This window comes from Astatotilapia calliptera, chromosome 15, assembly GCF_964374335.1.
Source record: "Astatotilapia calliptera chromosome 15, fAstCal68.1, whole genome shotgun sequence".
NCBI lineage: Eukaryota > Metazoa > Chordata > Actinopteri > Cichliformes > Cichlidae > Astatotilapia > Astatotilapia calliptera.
The window spans coordinates 7,127,334-7,143,977 of record NC_137436.1 but is presented as its reverse complement, the minus strand read 5'-3'; the positions used below and the strand labels follow the sequence as shown (position 1 = coordinate 7,143,977).

At 40.7% G+C, this 16,644-nt stretch overlaps 3 protein-coding genes across 6 annotated transcripts in view; 2 read left to right on the top strand and 1 right to left on the bottom strand.

Moving 5' to 3' along the window:
* The first annotated feature begins 182 nt into the window (after positions 1-182).
* Positions 183-4,905, top strand: ngs (notochord granular surface). Of its 4 annotated transcripts, none has more exons than XM_080289917.1 (11): positions 183-636; positions 770-932; positions 1,165-1,314; positions 2,412-2,531; positions 2,637-2,732; positions 3,009-3,143; positions 3,231-3,341; positions 3,419-3,529; positions 3,621-3,745; positions 4,272-4,541; positions 4,662-4,905. In XM_080289917.1, exons 1-11 carry the CDS (start codon positions 440-442, stop codon positions 4,663-4,665), a joined length of 1,482 nt encoding a protein of 493 aa, XP_080146043.1. In that variant the 5' UTR covers positions 183-439; the 3' UTR covers positions 4,666-4,905. The 4 variants fall into 4 exon arrangements, with proteins under 4 accessions (XP_080146043.1, XP_025999111.2, XP_025999112.2 ...); XM_026143326.2 differs by having other exon boundaries at positions 4,657-4,905; XM_026143327.2 differs by having other exon boundaries at positions 767-932.
* A 132-nt stretch (positions 4,906-5,037) lies between these two features.
* On the bottom strand, positions 5,038-10,448 carry pgm3 (phosphoglucomutase 3). The gene is made up of 13 exons (XM_026143324.2): positions 10,308-10,448; positions 8,144-8,352; positions 7,858-8,042; positions 7,688-7,755; positions 7,360-7,493; positions 7,020-7,215; positions 6,780-6,937; positions 6,598-6,681; positions 6,410-6,508; positions 6,185-6,304; positions 5,978-6,100; positions 5,572-5,745; positions 5,038-5,448 (listed from the first exon to the last, which is right to left on the bottom strand). The coding sequence occupies exons 2-13, from the start codon at positions 8,348-8,350 to the stop codon at positions 5,359-5,361; spliced, it is 1,638 nt and encodes a 545-aa protein (XP_025999109.1). The 5' UTR covers positions 8,351-8,352; positions 10,308-10,448; the 3' UTR covers positions 5,038-5,358.
* Positions 10,449-12,701: 2,253 nt separating this feature from the next.
* LOC113037617 (clathrin coat assembly protein AP180) overlaps positions 12,702-16,644 on the top strand; it is a 30,629-nt gene continuing 26,686 nt past the window's right edge. The window contains exons 1-2 of the mRNA XM_026194880.2: positions 12,702-13,319; positions 13,436-13,714. Coding sequence (XP_026050665.2) covers positions 13,585-13,714 — 130 coding nt within the window. The 5' untranslated portion in view covers positions 12,702-13,319; positions 13,436-13,584. The remainder of the gene's footprint in view (positions 13,320-13,435; positions 13,715-16,644) is intronic.

Genomic DNA, 16,644 nt, shown 5'->3' with positions numbered 1-16,644 from the left:
AGACACAAGACAACACTAAGAAACAGTGAGTAAGTAAGAAACACATGTCAGTCGTCGTAAGTCTGTCCTTCTGTCTGGAAGTTTTTATCCACCAAAATGTGTGACTGGTATATTGCTGAGAATAATATGGGCTCTAAATTCAGATTTCAGTGCACTGCATATACACGTTGCTTTAAAGGAGGCTTTAAAAGTAGTTCAGCAGAAAATTCTGTCATTATTGTCAGTAATATTCTTTCAGCAGTCCATAGGTCTAATAAATTATTTGGCGTAAGCTTGACAGATATTTGTAGGGACATGCACCCTTTGGTTGGGGAGGTTCTACATTCCTCTTTAGGTGCTGAGGGAAGGGCTGAGGAGAATATAAGACCCCAGCACAGACTGTGAGACAAAGTAAGCGTCCGGTTTCCAGTGTTCAGCTCCATAAGTGAAGTCTGCCAGGATGAGCCGCAGTCCAGAGAGGATGTCTTCATACCGCCGTCATTTCGAGGGCACTTTGGCAGCCAGCTCTGCCTGCCAGCTGCGGGCTTCCAGTCCATCTCCCACCCGGAAGGAGACCCGGCATCGGTCAGCAAGCTTCACCCGGAGTGGTGAGACAAGGGGGCGCATGGCCCTCAGTAACAAGGCTCGACTGACCAGGTGGGTAACGTGTAAAAATGTATTTATTGGTTATTTATGTTAGTTGTGTTCAGATTTGTCTTTTTAAAGAAGTGTGAAACAAAAAATACTAACATCAATCAGAAAAAAGTTTTCTCTTCCTTTCCTAAAGCAGTACAAGTATGGGAGCTCTGTGCTTTGGTGTGTCTAAGGATGGTGAGCTGGAACTGGACCTGGATGTGGCTGCAGAGGAGAACCGGGCCTTTATGCTGACTCGTACCCACGAAAGGCAGGAGATGGTCATCCTCAATGACCGTCTGACAGTGTATATCGAAAAAGTAATCTGCAGTCCAACCATATTCTGCTTCTGTGTTTATAATAAAACCTGAAACACATACACACAGGTCTGCTCTGTTGTCTGTTTTTCTTATTCAGAAATGAACAAGAACATAAAAGTTAATATTACACATAGTGCTTCATAACCTTTTAAGATGAAGCACATTGTACATTTTGGGGGTTTTTTTGGGTTTTTTTTTACTTTTAACCTGTTTCTCATGCTCCTTGCTTTAGGTGAGAACACTGGAGTCAAAAAACAAGCAGCTGGAGGCTGAGATTGAGGCCCTGAGAAGCAGCTATGACAGATCATCTGGGCTTAGGAAACTCTACGAGTCTCAGCTGAAGGAAGTGAACAGGGACGCAGAGAAAATGAGAGAGCAAAGGGTGAGAGAGAGAGTCAAGTGACTTTTTAAGTGGCAAACTGAGAGAGCTGGTGTGGGTCCTTATTGTAGTCACCACTGCATTATTTCACTCCCTTATTTGTTCAGTTCTTACCCCTCAGCAGTAAAATATTGATGGAGTGTTGTTGTCGTCCTGGGGGACGGGGCTATGGCTCCCCACACCCTCTAGCAGATTGTTACATGGGCAAACCTTTTGAATACAAGCACGCTCATCCACACAGGTGTACGCACAGGTGCACACACGGGTGTTCACTGCTCACAGACACAAACTACACCTTTGTTGACTGCTACCTCAAAGGACATTGTGCGCTGCCGGTTCTGCGTGCTGCACTACAACATTCAATATTTAGTATTTACTGTTATTTACACTAAGCTACATTATTGCGATGGTGTTGTGTTTATTATGTTGCTCTCTTTTTTTCTCTCTCAACAGGTGATCCAGGAGATTGTTTCTTTATAAGTGCCCCTTCTTACTGTCCCTCTTCCCCTCTGTTTTTCTTTCCCTCCCCCTCTCTCCTTTTCTTTCTCCCTTTCCTGTCCCCCAGCCATGTCTATCCCGTCTGTAACAACTGAAAATAAAATAAATAATAATAGCAGAGGTCGATCAAATGGACCAATACGGCAAGGCCTTCAGACAACAATTCTGATGGCTAAAGAACCAAACGGGACAGGCAAAAAACAAAAACAAACAAACAAACAAAAAAAAATCACCAGCCTCTATCAATCTTGTACTTAGAGCTTGTTCTTGTGCTGTCATGATTCCACAGTCTCTCTTTTTTCTTTGTTTTTTTTCTTTCTTTTTGCAGAAACTCTGGTGTGGAAAATAAGTACCCTGCTGGGATAAGCTGGCCAAAGTGTTAAAATTTTATGTGTGTGTGTGTATTTGTAATATTTTGTTGCACATAAATGATGCGGTTCTTTTTCATGTTCTTGTTTTTTTGTGTATTGTCAAATGGTTTGCAACTGTGTCCTGTTTTCCTCCTTTACCTCTTTTCCCACATTGGGTAGCGCTAGCGCAGAGGGGTAGCACTGTTTTTTGATTCTACAGGAGTTTGACAGTTGTATCTGTGGCCTGTACAGGATCTGTCTTTGGCAGCCAAGGCGGCAATGTTGGGCCAGTTGGACACGCTGAAGGCAAGATATAATGAAGCCCTGGAGACCAGGAAGAAGTCAGAGTATGAGATTGAGGCTCTACGCCCGGTATGACACAATGAAAAGTCAATTTGTAACTTTGAATAAAGACACTTAGCAGCTGCTTGTGAAAATAAATTACATTTATATCCCTGTTGTTTCTGTTCTTCTCAGAATGTGGACGAAGCAACCTCAGCCCGGATTGCGCTGGAGAGGCAGCTGGAAAATCTGGAGGTTCAACTCTCCTTCCTGCAGAGAGTTCACAAAGAGGTAACACATAGCTGCCTCGTGGTTGGCACGTCATTCATATTCCCCATCAGTGGTTTAACGGGCTGTAAATTTGCTGGTTATTGTCAAATCCAGCTCGTGTTGATGGACAGAGTGAGTAAGACCATAAATATTGCAGTTATCTATTTGGTGTGAAAACTTCAGAGGAAGTCAAACAGACAAGTTCTGATTTATCTGTGGGGCAGAGTGGTAGATTTGAAAATGTTCCTAGCTCATTTAACTGTCCCCCACCCGTGTTTGTTTTTGTTCTACTGAAAGGAAATTGAGGAGTTGATCCTGCACATCTCTTCAGCATCCTCTGAATCTGACTTTATGTTTGGCCTCCCAGACCTTTCCCCTGCCCTAAAACAGATTCAGTCTCAGTACGACAGCATTGCTGCCAAAAACCTGGAGGTAAGTGGCATTGATGAAGCTGAAGTATGCCCCGACTCTGGAGAATTAGTCTCTAGATCTCTTTGCATCTCATTCTGTGTTGTCCAGGAAATGGAGACCTGGTATAGAACCAAGTTTCAGGATCTTGATAACACCTCCAGTGAACATATTCAAAAAGTCCGAAGTATGAGAGAGGAAATTGCTGCCTATAGGAAGAATGTGAGTGTTACTTTCTGTTCTTCTTGTGGTTCATTCTGCAACTTTTCTGGATACTCAGTGTACATATGCACAATTAGATCCTAGACAAAGAACATGAACTGGAGGTACTGAAGACAAGGAATGAGTATTTGGAGGCCGAGATCCGTCACAGATTGGAGAAATATAAGAATGAAGAGAAGGGCTTAGAGGTAACTAACTGACTGACTTATAGAGATATTTTTTGTCATCCTATGGCCTGATCACAACAAAAAACATACACCTCTGATGTAATTTCAACAGGAGCACATTGAGGGAATTAAAGTGCATTTGAAGGTGAGCAAGGAAAAGACTGCTCTGCTGCTGCGAGAATATCAGAACCTCCTGAATGTCAAGATGGCTCTGGAGATTGAGATCGCCACCTACAGGTGAACAAGCATTACAATAGGTTTTAAGCACTTAGAACACTTAAACTGTTAATGTGCACACACACAGATGTGGGTGTGTGGCTTTTACATCAAGTAGAAAATAAATAGTATTATGCAAAAGTCTTGAGACACTCCTTTTTTTCTTTACAGTTTGCTTCCAAAGAAACAGATTTCCCTTCTAATTTTCTCAAGGCTTTTTGAAGGTTTTCAATGTTTTTCTTTGGACATTGCCACCCTTTTTCACTAATTTTCAGTCCAGTTCTTGTACCTGTCCTTATTTGGTAAACCACTTAACACTGAGCTATTAATCATTCATTTACAACTGATAAATGAAGCCTCATTAGAAATGGCCTTAGTGGAAGGGTGGCTGTCAAGAAGGAAAACAGGAAGAAAAGGTGGAGGTATGCAAAATTACACAAGATGTGGAAAGAAAATCGGGCAACAGATCAGATGGATGTAAACCGGTAAAACTTTGGTTCAAATTGTCATCAGTTTTCCTTTCTTTTTTCGTATGTTTGTGTGTTAGAAAACTGATTGAGGGGGAAGACAGCCGATTGGGCACCATGGTCCAAAACCTTTCCTTGACTGGAGGCTTGCAACTTCCTTCCAGTGATAGCAAATGTGCTCTCTCAGCACCTTCAAAGCTGGGTGGATCTTTGAGTGATACAAGCGGTAACAGCACTGAGAGAGCTGCAGGTGCTGGCCGAATAGCAGCAGCCTCATCAGACATCCAGGCTGATGGTAACTTAGAGAAGCAGGCAACAGTGATGTCCAAGAGAAAGACGGTCCTCATCAGGTAGAGGATGACTTTGGCACGGAATGCATGACACATAAAACCTGTAACATTTTCAGCCAGATCTCTAGTGACTACACAGTAATCATATTATTCTGTCTGATCTCCCCTTTCCCAGAACAGTTAAGACAGATGAGGACATTTACGAAAGTGACACACAGGAGTGCACCATCGTCATTTCCGGAGCAGCCGATGACACAGATGAAGAATAAACCCCCAGCTCTGTGATTCTTTTTGAGTACATCTGGTGTGCCGTCATCACTCCGCTCTGCCTGGTCCTATCTCGCTCTCAGCCTCTGCTTATCTAACCCTCCTGTGTGACATGAGCATGTCACTGAAAGTAAGAAAAATAAACAGCAAGCAAAAATAGTTGTGGTTGTCAATTCAATCATAGAATTCTATCAGTGTTACTTCACTGTAATTAAAAAAAACCCCACTCTCCTTTTTTCCATTATTTAATTCAAATAATAGCAGCAAAGCCGATTCAACAGTCATTATGTAAACTTACATGATTTAATGAAAATTAAGGGAATTATTTAAAATAACTGTTCACAAATATCTGGGACCAAGTGAAATGACCACCCACATTAAAACCAGCTGTTTGACTGTTTAAATTTTATATACACACACACAATTCCCCCAACCTTTATTAATTCCCCTCATGTGTACCCCATCATCAGAGTGACAGAAATACAAAGAAAATAAGGACAATATAAAATCATTTGGTATCACCTGACTTTAAAAAAATAAAAAATAAAATAATGATCAGCAATTCTGTAATTCTGATCGATCAATATGGTGTGTTTGTGTGATTGTGGTTCTAATGCAATGGTTTGGGTTCATCCCCAACTCCTCCAGCAAGGCGATACACTGCAAGGCTGACTTCATGTGCCAGGGCGTCAGCACTCTCCTGAAACAACACAGAGAGCCAGAGTATTATTCACAAAACCCTTCCCTTCCAGATATTTTTTAACCTCAGTAACACTGGCTTGAGAATCAATAACAGAGAAAACTTGGAAAATAGATTTCTCACCTGCGTGTCTGCCTCTGCATATACTCTCACCACATCCTCTGTGCCAGAGGGCCTCACGAAGGAGCGAGCCTGTCTGTATTTCTTCACTAAATTGTCGATGGCCTCCTGCAGGCCTGCTGGGGTCACCGCCCGCCTCTCTGCGTCTGTTGTGTCTATCACCCTGCGGTCCGCCACCTACACAAAAAAAGAAAAAGAAAAAAGATCACCCTCAGGAGCCACTATCTCTAACTGGCTATGTGCAGGGTTATAGTAGACAAACGTTTATCTAAAAAAATAAAAGCCTCCTTAGTTTGGTTCGGCACTGCTGTATCATACTATGGAATAAATTAAATGTAAAGTGCGTATTTCTTTCTATCAGTCACACTTTATATCCTGGATATAATACATAACTATACAATATGAGCACCTTGACTTTAAGTTGCCTATTTGGCAGGTCGGTATAGATGGTGTCCCACTGCTGGATAGTCATTCCTTTGATGGCCAGTATGGCTTCAATCAGCAGCATGTCAGAAATGGCATCTCCTACAGTCTTTAAAAGAAAATATCAACGTTAACAACAGAGCTCCATTGTCTGCATGAGCTCAGTTCAACATTGATGTCAGCGTGAGCGTGCCTGGTTGATGACGTTGATCGTGTTTCGCAGCAGGAGAGCTGCTTTCTTCCTCTCGTCGTTGACGTTTGTGTCCTCAGCCAGCTGCTGGATTTTCTCTTCAGCTGCCTTGCTGAACAACACCTGATCCAAACACAAACAAACGCAGGATGACACATTACTTCTGATTTTTAGCCTTACAGGTGATTTTCAGTGCATTTAAATATGTGTGCATATGTGTGTACTCACTGTTCCGTGGCCATTGGCCTCAAAGTACACACCGACATCAAACTCCTGGGCTACATGGTGAAGATGCTTCACTCCAGTCTTCGTACACCTCACTAAGACCTAATTGTCAAATAAATCTGTGAGAACCGTCCTCTCCATATAAATACTAAATAAAACACCTGAATTCTCTGTGGAATTTTTTTTGTCACCTTCATTGTGTTCTCCAGATAGTGTGTTGAACTTCCATTAGCATAAGCAGTTTGCACTACTGCTATCTTCAAGTCTAGTCCAGCCTGTGCATTCCAAGGGAGAAAAAATACAAAGAACAGCGATTCTTGGTAAGCGCGTGCCCGTATGTCATTTACATGATTTTTTTTTTTTTAGAGTATACCTGTGTGAGCAGCTCTTTGAGAAAAGTGCTGATGAGGGTAGCCATCTTGTCTCCATCCAGCAGGTGAAATGTTCCTTCAGAGTCTGTGTAGTAATAAACTATTCGATCGGCGTCGCCATCAAAGGAACAGCATCGCTCTCCTGGGTTAATCTTAATGCCTTCATGTGAGAATGCAAGACAGGTCTCGCATATTAAAACGATTACAGTACATTCAAGTAATTTAACTGGCCCTATGCGCACCTGTTGGGGGTTTTTGCTGCACCTTCACATAGTCGGCTCCGCACTGGTGGTTCAGCCTTCCTTTGCTGCCATCATTATTAAGAGAAATTTGTAGCTCTTTCTTCAGGTGACTCTCCATCTCACGTACCTTCAGAGCCCCAATGCCATTAGCGCCATCCAGGCAGAGGTGCTTCTGGTCATCCGTACGGTTGGACGTCTAATGGAAAGAAAACCATGGAGGAGAGAAAGAAAGGAGTAGTTCCTGGATGAATGAATGTATCATAAAACACGTTGACACAAACAAACAAAGAGTGACTGAATGCAAGCGCAAAATAACACACGACACACTTCTGCTTCTTACATTCTTGGTGAGCTGAATGAAAGCTTGGCAGAATTTAGTGTAGTATCCTTCCACTGTGGCCTCTCCATATTTACCCTGCGTGTTTTGACAGCAGACCATGTAGTGAAGCTGAGGGGTGGTCACCAAACCATAGTCTGAAAGGACAGATGGAAAGGATAAAAAGGCAGATAAGGAGCCAGAAGAAGAACCAACAATAAAAGAACAAAAACAAAAACAAAAAAGCCAAGCAAAGAAGGAAACTAATACATTGCAAAGCATATATTTTAATGCAACCCAGCTGAGGGGCAGCCAATCACAGGAATATCTTTTAGGTATCCACTTCTCTTACCTTTGCTGTGACCACCAAGAGCAGAAACTCCATCCAGTACTGCTTGTGAAAGGCTGGCACTGCTGCTCCTACAGGCAGAGGACACGACTGTAAAGAAGCTATTCTACTCATACACACAGGTTTATATTTGATCAGTTTTTGATTTATTTGTTTGTAGTAAGACATTATACCTAGTATCTTTTCCCACAAACACATTAGCCTCCTGGCTCATGTTAATGGCCTCCTTTTCTATAATGTTCTTCAGAGCAGTGAGCAAGTCTTCCTGATCTGCATTGGCCAGCTGGGTGGCATGCTCCTCCCAGTCCTGTGTCACCATCTCGCCCATCGGGTCAACGAGCTTCACACCGTTGTCTTCCTACACAAGTACAGACATGATGAGACAAACAGGAATGGGCTGAAGTTGTAATTTATGATGAAAATAAACCATAGCTATTTGCGCTTATGAATCCCTCTAACCTCTGGGTTGTGCGATGCAGTGACCATGACACCGATGGTTGCTTTGGTCTTTTTGGAGCGCACTGTGGCCAACAGACCCATCCTGAACATGATGTGGTCCAGCTGTTTGGCGTTGGTCCTGAAGCCAGAAGTACCATACTGCAAAACAAGCCCTGCGGGCTTCGGGTGCAAAGCGGACAGCTTTGATATTTCTTGAAATTCGGCCATTGCTGAAACATATCAGAAAAGCATCAGTGGCAGAGAAAGTGTTAAGATCTTCCTTAAAAGCCCCGCCATGTTAACCTTACTTGAATTATAACATGTACAGTTATTATTATGCAATAAAAGCAGGGGATTCAAGCTACCGATGCATACCATAACACTTATCAAAAAAAATGATTATCTGTTTATTAACAGATAATTTTTAAAATAAACTCTTTAACAAACAATGGACTATTTAGAGGAGTTCTGAAGTTCCCTAAAAGTTCCCTGATATTGTTTTTAAATAAGGAATTCTCGAAAAATGTTCTTTGGAGAATTTTGTACAAGTCTTTGTTATTAAAGAACGTTCCCTTTGAAGTTTGTCTTTAAAGTTTCACAAATTAATTTTGAATGAAAGTTTTATGATGGTTAAATGAAGGTTTTACAAAACAAACCCTCAGAGAACATTCCTAAAAAAAAGAAAATTGCAAACACTAAATTTGTAGGAAACACTCTACGCATCTTCTCTCAAGACTCTTTTTCATAAAGTCCTAGAGGGAATCTTCAGGGTGTGCTCCCTCTAAACAATAGTTTTCACAAAATAATTTCTGGGTAACTCCTCAGGTAGTGTTCCCTGGAGGTTCCTGAAGCCTCTCTGAAGGTTTCAGAGAATTACATTTTTCAGGGAACCTTTGCTAAAAAGGTTCTTCACATTTTTTGTGAAGAAAAAAAGAATTCCTTTTACAGAAGTTTGCACTGCCAGATTAGTAAATCCAGCATACACTTTAGCTGTATTAAACAGAACTATAAAACCAAATTCATTGGAGTAATAAAGAACATCTTATTCAGAAAAGCAATGTTGTAAAATCGGTAGAAACGAGAGGTATGAATGTCATCGAGCTTGAAGTAACTCATGTACTAAGTACTATGTTAAAATGGTTGGAGCATTTGTAAAAAATTAACATTATGGTTTAGTATCCTGGCATATCTTTTACAAAAAGCTGGAGGAATAACATTAATGTTGATGTAATTAAAAGTTAGTTAAGTTTCAAGTTTTCTGATTATCATGCTGTTAATTAAGTTACATAGACACTGTTCATTAATGGTTGTCGTAGAAAAAAAAAAGCATTTCCTGTGTTAGAATATGATATGATTAAGTTTCGGGTTTCTATAAAGAGCCAAGGTGGAATTTCGGTGTGTAAGCCTTTTGATTATTGGAAAGTTTTATATTTATAAGTGTAGTTTTGTTTATTCCAAGTTTTTCTGCATTTAAAAATTATGCAATTTATCTTCAGTGTATAAAATGATTGGAAAAGAGGAATGCTTTAAAACAGAAATACTTGGAATGAGTTAATTTAAGGTACTTCATTTATTTGTTTATATTCTGTTTTTCTTTGCTGGCTGGAATATTTGATGAACATGTTTGACAGCAATGCCTGTTTGTTTACTTGAAGGCAGTTTAGTAAAAGGATAAATAAATAAATACAATTTTGGCTCTAGCAAAGGTAATACCACCTTTATATGTTATGTGTGTGTGTGTGTCCCAGCTTTACTGTTTGAACATATTTGCAAAACAAGCCTAGCAAACCATGAAGGTTATTACTATAAATAATGGTTCGCTAATCGTAATTTGGGTAAAATGTTTTAATTAGTCGTGATTTTGATTTGAGGTCACATGCCCAAGCCCTTGTCTGGAAATCCTTACTTTATTAAAATGCTGTTTATCATATTTAACCATATTTAATAGATTAAAAACACGGCGACTGGACTAAACACTGACAGCACTTAATGAGGGCAAAGTATAAAGCTCAATAAAATGAAGCACAACAAATGAATGGCAAAGAAAGTTACGTGCTTCTCCCAAGTAAAATAAGTTACATAAAATCGTCTCAAGCCATATAAACAAAGAGACTACAATAAACGCGTTGTGTTTAAACCAAAGGTTGCGCTGTGCAGCAGATTCGCTTAATTTTAATTTACTTACTGTTGTGTTTTCTGAAGTATCTCCACTACAGTGCAGTCAGTGAAAAGCTTCCTGGATCTAGGTTCCTCCTTCTCCCTTCTCACGGGAGACGTGGCTTCATTTCCGCGTACGTCACGTGTTGCGAATACACAGCGCATGCTCAGCCAGAGTCGAGCGTTTTTTTTTGTTTCTTTTTTATACTTTACTGTCGGTACATTTTATTTTCCTAATTATTGTATTTTTTTCCCCAGCTCATTTTCACAATGAGAAAGACAACAAAAACAAAAGTAAAACAACACAGAAGCAAAACAAAATTAAAATACAGAAGTGATACAACTGAGGGTTCTATTTAGAGCTCTGCAGAGCACTGGATCGTGACGTCGCCGACGTCATGCATTATAGTGCCCTGACTGGGCACCTCCCGTACACTTCATATCAGACATCTCTTTCATGGATACAGGCTGCAGGACAGCTGCGAAAGCAAAATCTTTATTCCTTTGTTTCCGGAAAGCCAGCTTTTGAAATGCGACAATGAAATCTGGGTAGGATTTTACACCTCAGACACACAGAAGTCTCTGCGACTCCCTCTGACTGGCATCACCACAAGCCCTTCCACTTGCTGCTGCACCAAAACATGAAGTGCTGTAATGAAACACTGTACCATAATAAAATACATGAAAAACAATTTAACGAATGAATTACTCTAATTCTGAAAGATTCACTGTACAGTTTAGTGTAACTATAGTGTAGAAACGTAAGGGCATTATGACACTGCAATATTAAAATTCCAAGTAAAACCTTTTGCCTAATAAAGATGTATGTGGTGCTATAAGATGTAAAATTATAAACTGGAAAAGAAAAGAAATATGTAAACCTGCAGCATTAAAAATACCAAGTAAAAAGAAACTATGCAAAGTGTCTTTGCAGGGCCAAAGATCCAAAAAATGTTTTTCTGCATGAATCACAGAGCCAAGCCTCACTGGTTGCCTGACTGAGTCCCACAAATGTTTTGTTGAGAAAATGTTGCATTCTGTGTTGATCTTATAGTAAAGAATGCTAGTAACCCAGCTTCTACATTTAAATCAGCATTATGGGTGGGTAAGCACTGTACATCTGTGTGGTTTTGAAAGCATTTTATGAATGTCTGTGTACTTGAAATGGTTTGGCCTGTAAGAAAGGGGAAAGAGTTGCTGAACTAATAAAGTTTAGCCTATATGAAAGCAGGAAAAAAATGTCAACTGTGTGAGTTAAAAGTTTCAAGAGTCTAGACTTTATTGTCATTATGCAAGCATAACAAAATGAAGGCAATACTTCTTCACACAGTGCAATAAAACTTAGATAAGCTAAAAATACTGACATAAATATGAATATAAACGATATATATAAACATAATTTATGACATGCGTTAAAATGTATAGTTTGAATAAGTGTGTATATGTCTACTCACAACTATATAAAACCATTCCAGGTGACGACCCCATGAAGCTCATTAAGAGAATGCCAAGAGTGTGCAAAGCAGTAATCAAAGCAAAGAGTGGTTATTTTGAAGATCTAAAACATGTTTTGAGTTATTTCACACTTTTTTGTTTCTGCATAATTCCATATGCTTTAAGTGAAAATCTACACTGTAATAGTCATCAAAATATAGAAAAAACATTAAATAATTAGGTGTGTCCAAACCTTTTACTCATATTATATTTAAATATATGTATGTGTGTAGTTTCACACCTACTGATCACTAGTTCGGCAGCGTAAGTCACCATGGCAATTTAGCCTGGCAAGAAGTGAATCCAGGGTCAACCTTGAAGTTAACCTGGATAAGCCCAAATCTGGCTACAGGCCGGTGTCCATCTTTTTTTTAAAAATAATTATCTTGTTAATAATTAAATTAAAAAACCTAGCCTAAATAACAAGAACATAAACAAGATTCACAATATCAGATAAGCCAAGGGCTCATAATAGCAGCATAAATGACTAACTTTGGTTTTACGTGAACAACAACATGGCCGGGTCTACCCAGAATGCATCGTGATTATCGAGCTCTCTGGCAGAGTTGAGCTACAAGCAAATACGCTAACTCACCATATGGCATACATCCCCAATATCATCTGCTCTGAATACAAAATACGTGATGTTCCCAAATACAAAACAAAAAAATATTGTGATCAGTAGTTTTTTGTGGTTTAACGTGTGATTAAAAATACCTCTGCCGATCACATATTTAAAAGGAGCCTGCTTAGAGCAGGAATTGTTTCACCTTCATCATCTGTCACTCCGCGTGATCTACGAGCAGCCCCGGTGGGATACAGCCCACATGCAGCAGCTAGTATGCCACCATGACGCTGGTGTATTAACCCTTTGGCGCAAATTGATAGCGATTTCTGTACTGTGACCCCCCCATGCTCACACCCCTTTAAGAGACGTGGTGATGCGACGTGTGTCACCCAACGCTGTCCGAGAAGCTGCCGAGAGGAGAGTCTGGATGGACTTGTAGACAGGTCAAATAAATAAACAAACCACAGGGGGAAGGGGAAAAGGAAATTCCCTCCTCGCTTTTCCTGTTCCCGAGCCTCTTGCGCTGCGCAGTGTTGGCGACGGGAAGCGGTGCGCAATTTTCTATCTGAGGAAAGGACCACAGCCTGAAACGGCATTTCCGAGCCGAGACTGACGGATCAAAGAGGAAAGAAAAGCCGCAATCTGACGACCTGCTTTGCACTGCGGGTTCTTCGTTTATTCAAAAGCTTTTTTTTTTAATGCAACAACGAAGGAGGGAAAGGGAGCTAAAACCGGTGTTCCCCCCAACAGGGACATTTGACCGACTTATGCAGCGCTGATTTATATACCTTATTTTTCAGAAACACTGTTCTACGATTAGACGAGTCTATTCCATTGCTGGAATAAATTTCACCGGGTTGAGAAAATAGCTTTCGTCGCCAGCTTGTTACATAACCGAGTGGCTTTAGCTCTCCAAGGTGCTGAACTGAACGCTCGGAGCCTATAACAGAACGAGCCGCCGGGAATTCACAACCTTGCGTAAGTCTACTCATGCAACGGCGAATATTAACAACGTGACCACACGATTTACTGCGAAAATAACATTTATCCAGCTCATTTTCTCTGCTTTCCCCCCACCCCCTCCCACACATAAGGTCGCAGGCCTATATTATCTGGGAGAGGGACGCACTCATCTCAGTGAACCGCAGGGAAGAAGCTGGGTTGTATTCGTATTTTTCCCCCCTCCCCCTCACCGTCCTGTGGTGAAATAAATTCCTGAGGAGGTCGAAACAACTAGGAGAAAATGTCGGGGCAAACGCTCACGGATCGCATTGCCGCTGCGCAGTACCAGCTAACGGGATCGGATATGGCCCGGGCTGTCTGCAAAGCCACCACTCACGAAGTGATGGCGCCCAAGAAAAAGCACCTGGAATGTAAGTGTGGCCCTCATCCTCACTGCACTGACTGTAGCTTTATAGGTCCTAGGCCTTACATATTACACAGCCACACACGCAGACCATGCCAGCATTATGGGCTTGTTCGTTCCGTTTACTTAAATGGGTGTGCTGCAGGATATAGTAGCCATGGTGATGACCCCCTCTGTTGACCCTTTGTGTCCAGCGAAGATGGTGGACACCCAGGGAGAAAGAAGGAGAGATTGGGAAGGAGAAACATGTATGATTTTAAGGTAGATTGACAGACCCATTTAAGTTTCCCTTCCCCTGCTGTTTCAAGGCCACTTTCTTTTACTCCATGCTGAAACCGACTGTAACCGAGGTGGTGCAGCGTACAGGAGCCTGTGCACTAACTGGGTTAGAGTGGAGCCATTTAAGACCAATAAAGTCACAGCTGAATTAAATTACAAACCTCACAGCTTCATTGACACATCTACAGATGACAGCAGGAGCCACCTCCACAAATCATCATTACCACAAACACTGAGTCAACCCAAAGCAGTGGCACTGCTCTGGATAGTTTGATTGGCTCTTTTTCTTGTATGTCTGCCTGTGTGTTTTCCAAGGTTGTGTGTGTGTGTGGTCAGGTCTAGTCTGGTCCTGTGTCTTCTGCTAGGACTTTATATCTTGTGATCCACTCCCCTGCTGAATAATTTAAAAATCAGCCAATGGCTGTCTTGCATAATTTACAAAGCCAAAGGTGACAATGCAAAAGCTAGACTACACCAGAGAGCATTGTTTCCTCATTCTCTGCTGCTCCATGTGATAGTTTCAGTGTTTCTAGCTTTCAGTGGTGCTGATTTGGACATGTGCATGTGTGGACGTGTTGTAGCCTTTTTGTCCAAGGACATAAAACTGCTGCAGACATGTAGAGATTTCTCTATATATTTTCATTTAGTAAGCTATAACATAAACATGTGTCTTTTATTTCCATAATCAAATAGGTTATACTGGGTCTATTTCTAGGGTAATTCAACAGGGCAGTTAATAATAATAATGATAATGGATACTTTATTGATCCCCATGGGGAAATTACTTGTTTTTCTCTGCATTTGACCCATTCACTCAGTGAAGCAGTGGGCAGCCCACTAAGCAGGCGCCCGGGGAGCAGTGTGTAGGGACGGTACCTTGCTCAGGGGTACCTCAGGGTAGCCGTTAAGTGGATTCGAACCGCCGACCTTCCAATCATGGGGCGACCACTTTACCTACTCAGCTATCCCTGTTCAACAGACCTCTGGTATGTAGGCCACTGTGCCTCTGCTGCAGTCTTGGCTGGAGGAAATTCCTCACCTCAAAACAGTAAAACACATTTTCACTATGAAGACCTATGAAGAACCACACATAGCAAAAAAAATCTAATAAACAACTAAAGGCTCACTAGGGTAATTTTTAATGATCAAAACATTTCTAATTAGCTAGCTTTCAGTGTTTTTGATTAATAATATTAAATATATTATGCAACTACAGGTTTTAGTTATTGCTTGGTAATTATTAGGGTTATTCAATGCTTGACATGCATGTGTAGCGGTGGTTGTGCAGTGCAGTTGCCAAGGGAACAGATTAATAGTGTCAGGGGGCAGTGTAATGACAGAAGGGGACTCTGAGAAGAAAGAGTGGAAATGACATGCCTGTCATCACTAGACTGCAGAGGAAATCACAATGGATGTGTAGCTATTAAACTGAGACATTTGTTTTGGTCTTTCAGTACAGTTAACTGTCTGACCTTTTTAGTGACATGGTCCACTTTTATGAGAACAAATTACTGATTTGATTGTCTTCAGCAACATAATAAGTAGCCTTAGAAGAAGCAGGTGTGTAAATATGGATTAGTAAGAACATACAGGTGCCTTTCCACCCATGAATAAACTACAAACTAAAAGCTCAAAATGTTATGTGCTTTTCCTTTGGAGCAAAAATCGCCTTGTCTTTTGACTTAGATGTCTGTGTTTGATTTTATTATGAAACGGGCTGGGGTTAAATGACACACTGCATTGAATTTTGTATTTCTGGTTTGTCTAGTCATGCATGGTTATGGCAAACATAGTGAAAGAAACAATGGAGGGCATGTACAGAGTTAATGTATCCACCCAAGGTCAATGAAAGAGTAGCGTTTTCTCATCACCACAGGCACTGATTGTCCGTTTTTTAAATGTCAAATTGGTATAAAATTGCTGTTATGAAGAGTGTCCCAGTGTTCTTACCTGATCTAGAACTATGTCATACGAGCTTTAGATTATTCAGTCAGTAGTTTAGTACCTGAGTCAGCCTGGCTTTTTCCAGATGTAGAACACGTGCCCACTGGCATCTATAAACTTCACAAACTAACATTTTACATCTCCTCGATTTAAAGATGCAATTCATAAGTGGAAGGGGTTGCTGGATTAATGATATGACCTCACTTATATGCTGTGTGGGCCAGTCCTTGGTATTGCCTATTGTCAGTGACTCTGGGAGGGGGCATCTAAAGCATGTGTGAGGAAGTATAAATGCAGGAAGAAACCAAACTGCTAAGACATCAGACATCATTGAGTTTATGTTTTTTTCATTGACTGTCTTTCATTCAGCATGATTAAAAAGAGTAAAGAATCACAGACTGTAAAAAAAAAAAAATCCTCTCCGGACAACATTGCTTTTCCGTCACCTGGTGCTAGCTAATTAGCATGCTAACTTAAGCAGACAGTACAATATACTAACTTACATATTTGACAACTTCAACATACTGTAATGTCCTATTTTTTTAATTCTTCACAGTCTGTTTAGTTAGATTAAGTTTCTAAACAGTGTTTTAAAGAAACACTGTATATATTGAAAGTGGAATATTGCTATTTTCAGATTGCAGAGTAACATGGAAGAGGCTTTATGGTGTAGTGGATTATAAGTGAAAGATCCCTGGTTTGATGCAGACCCAA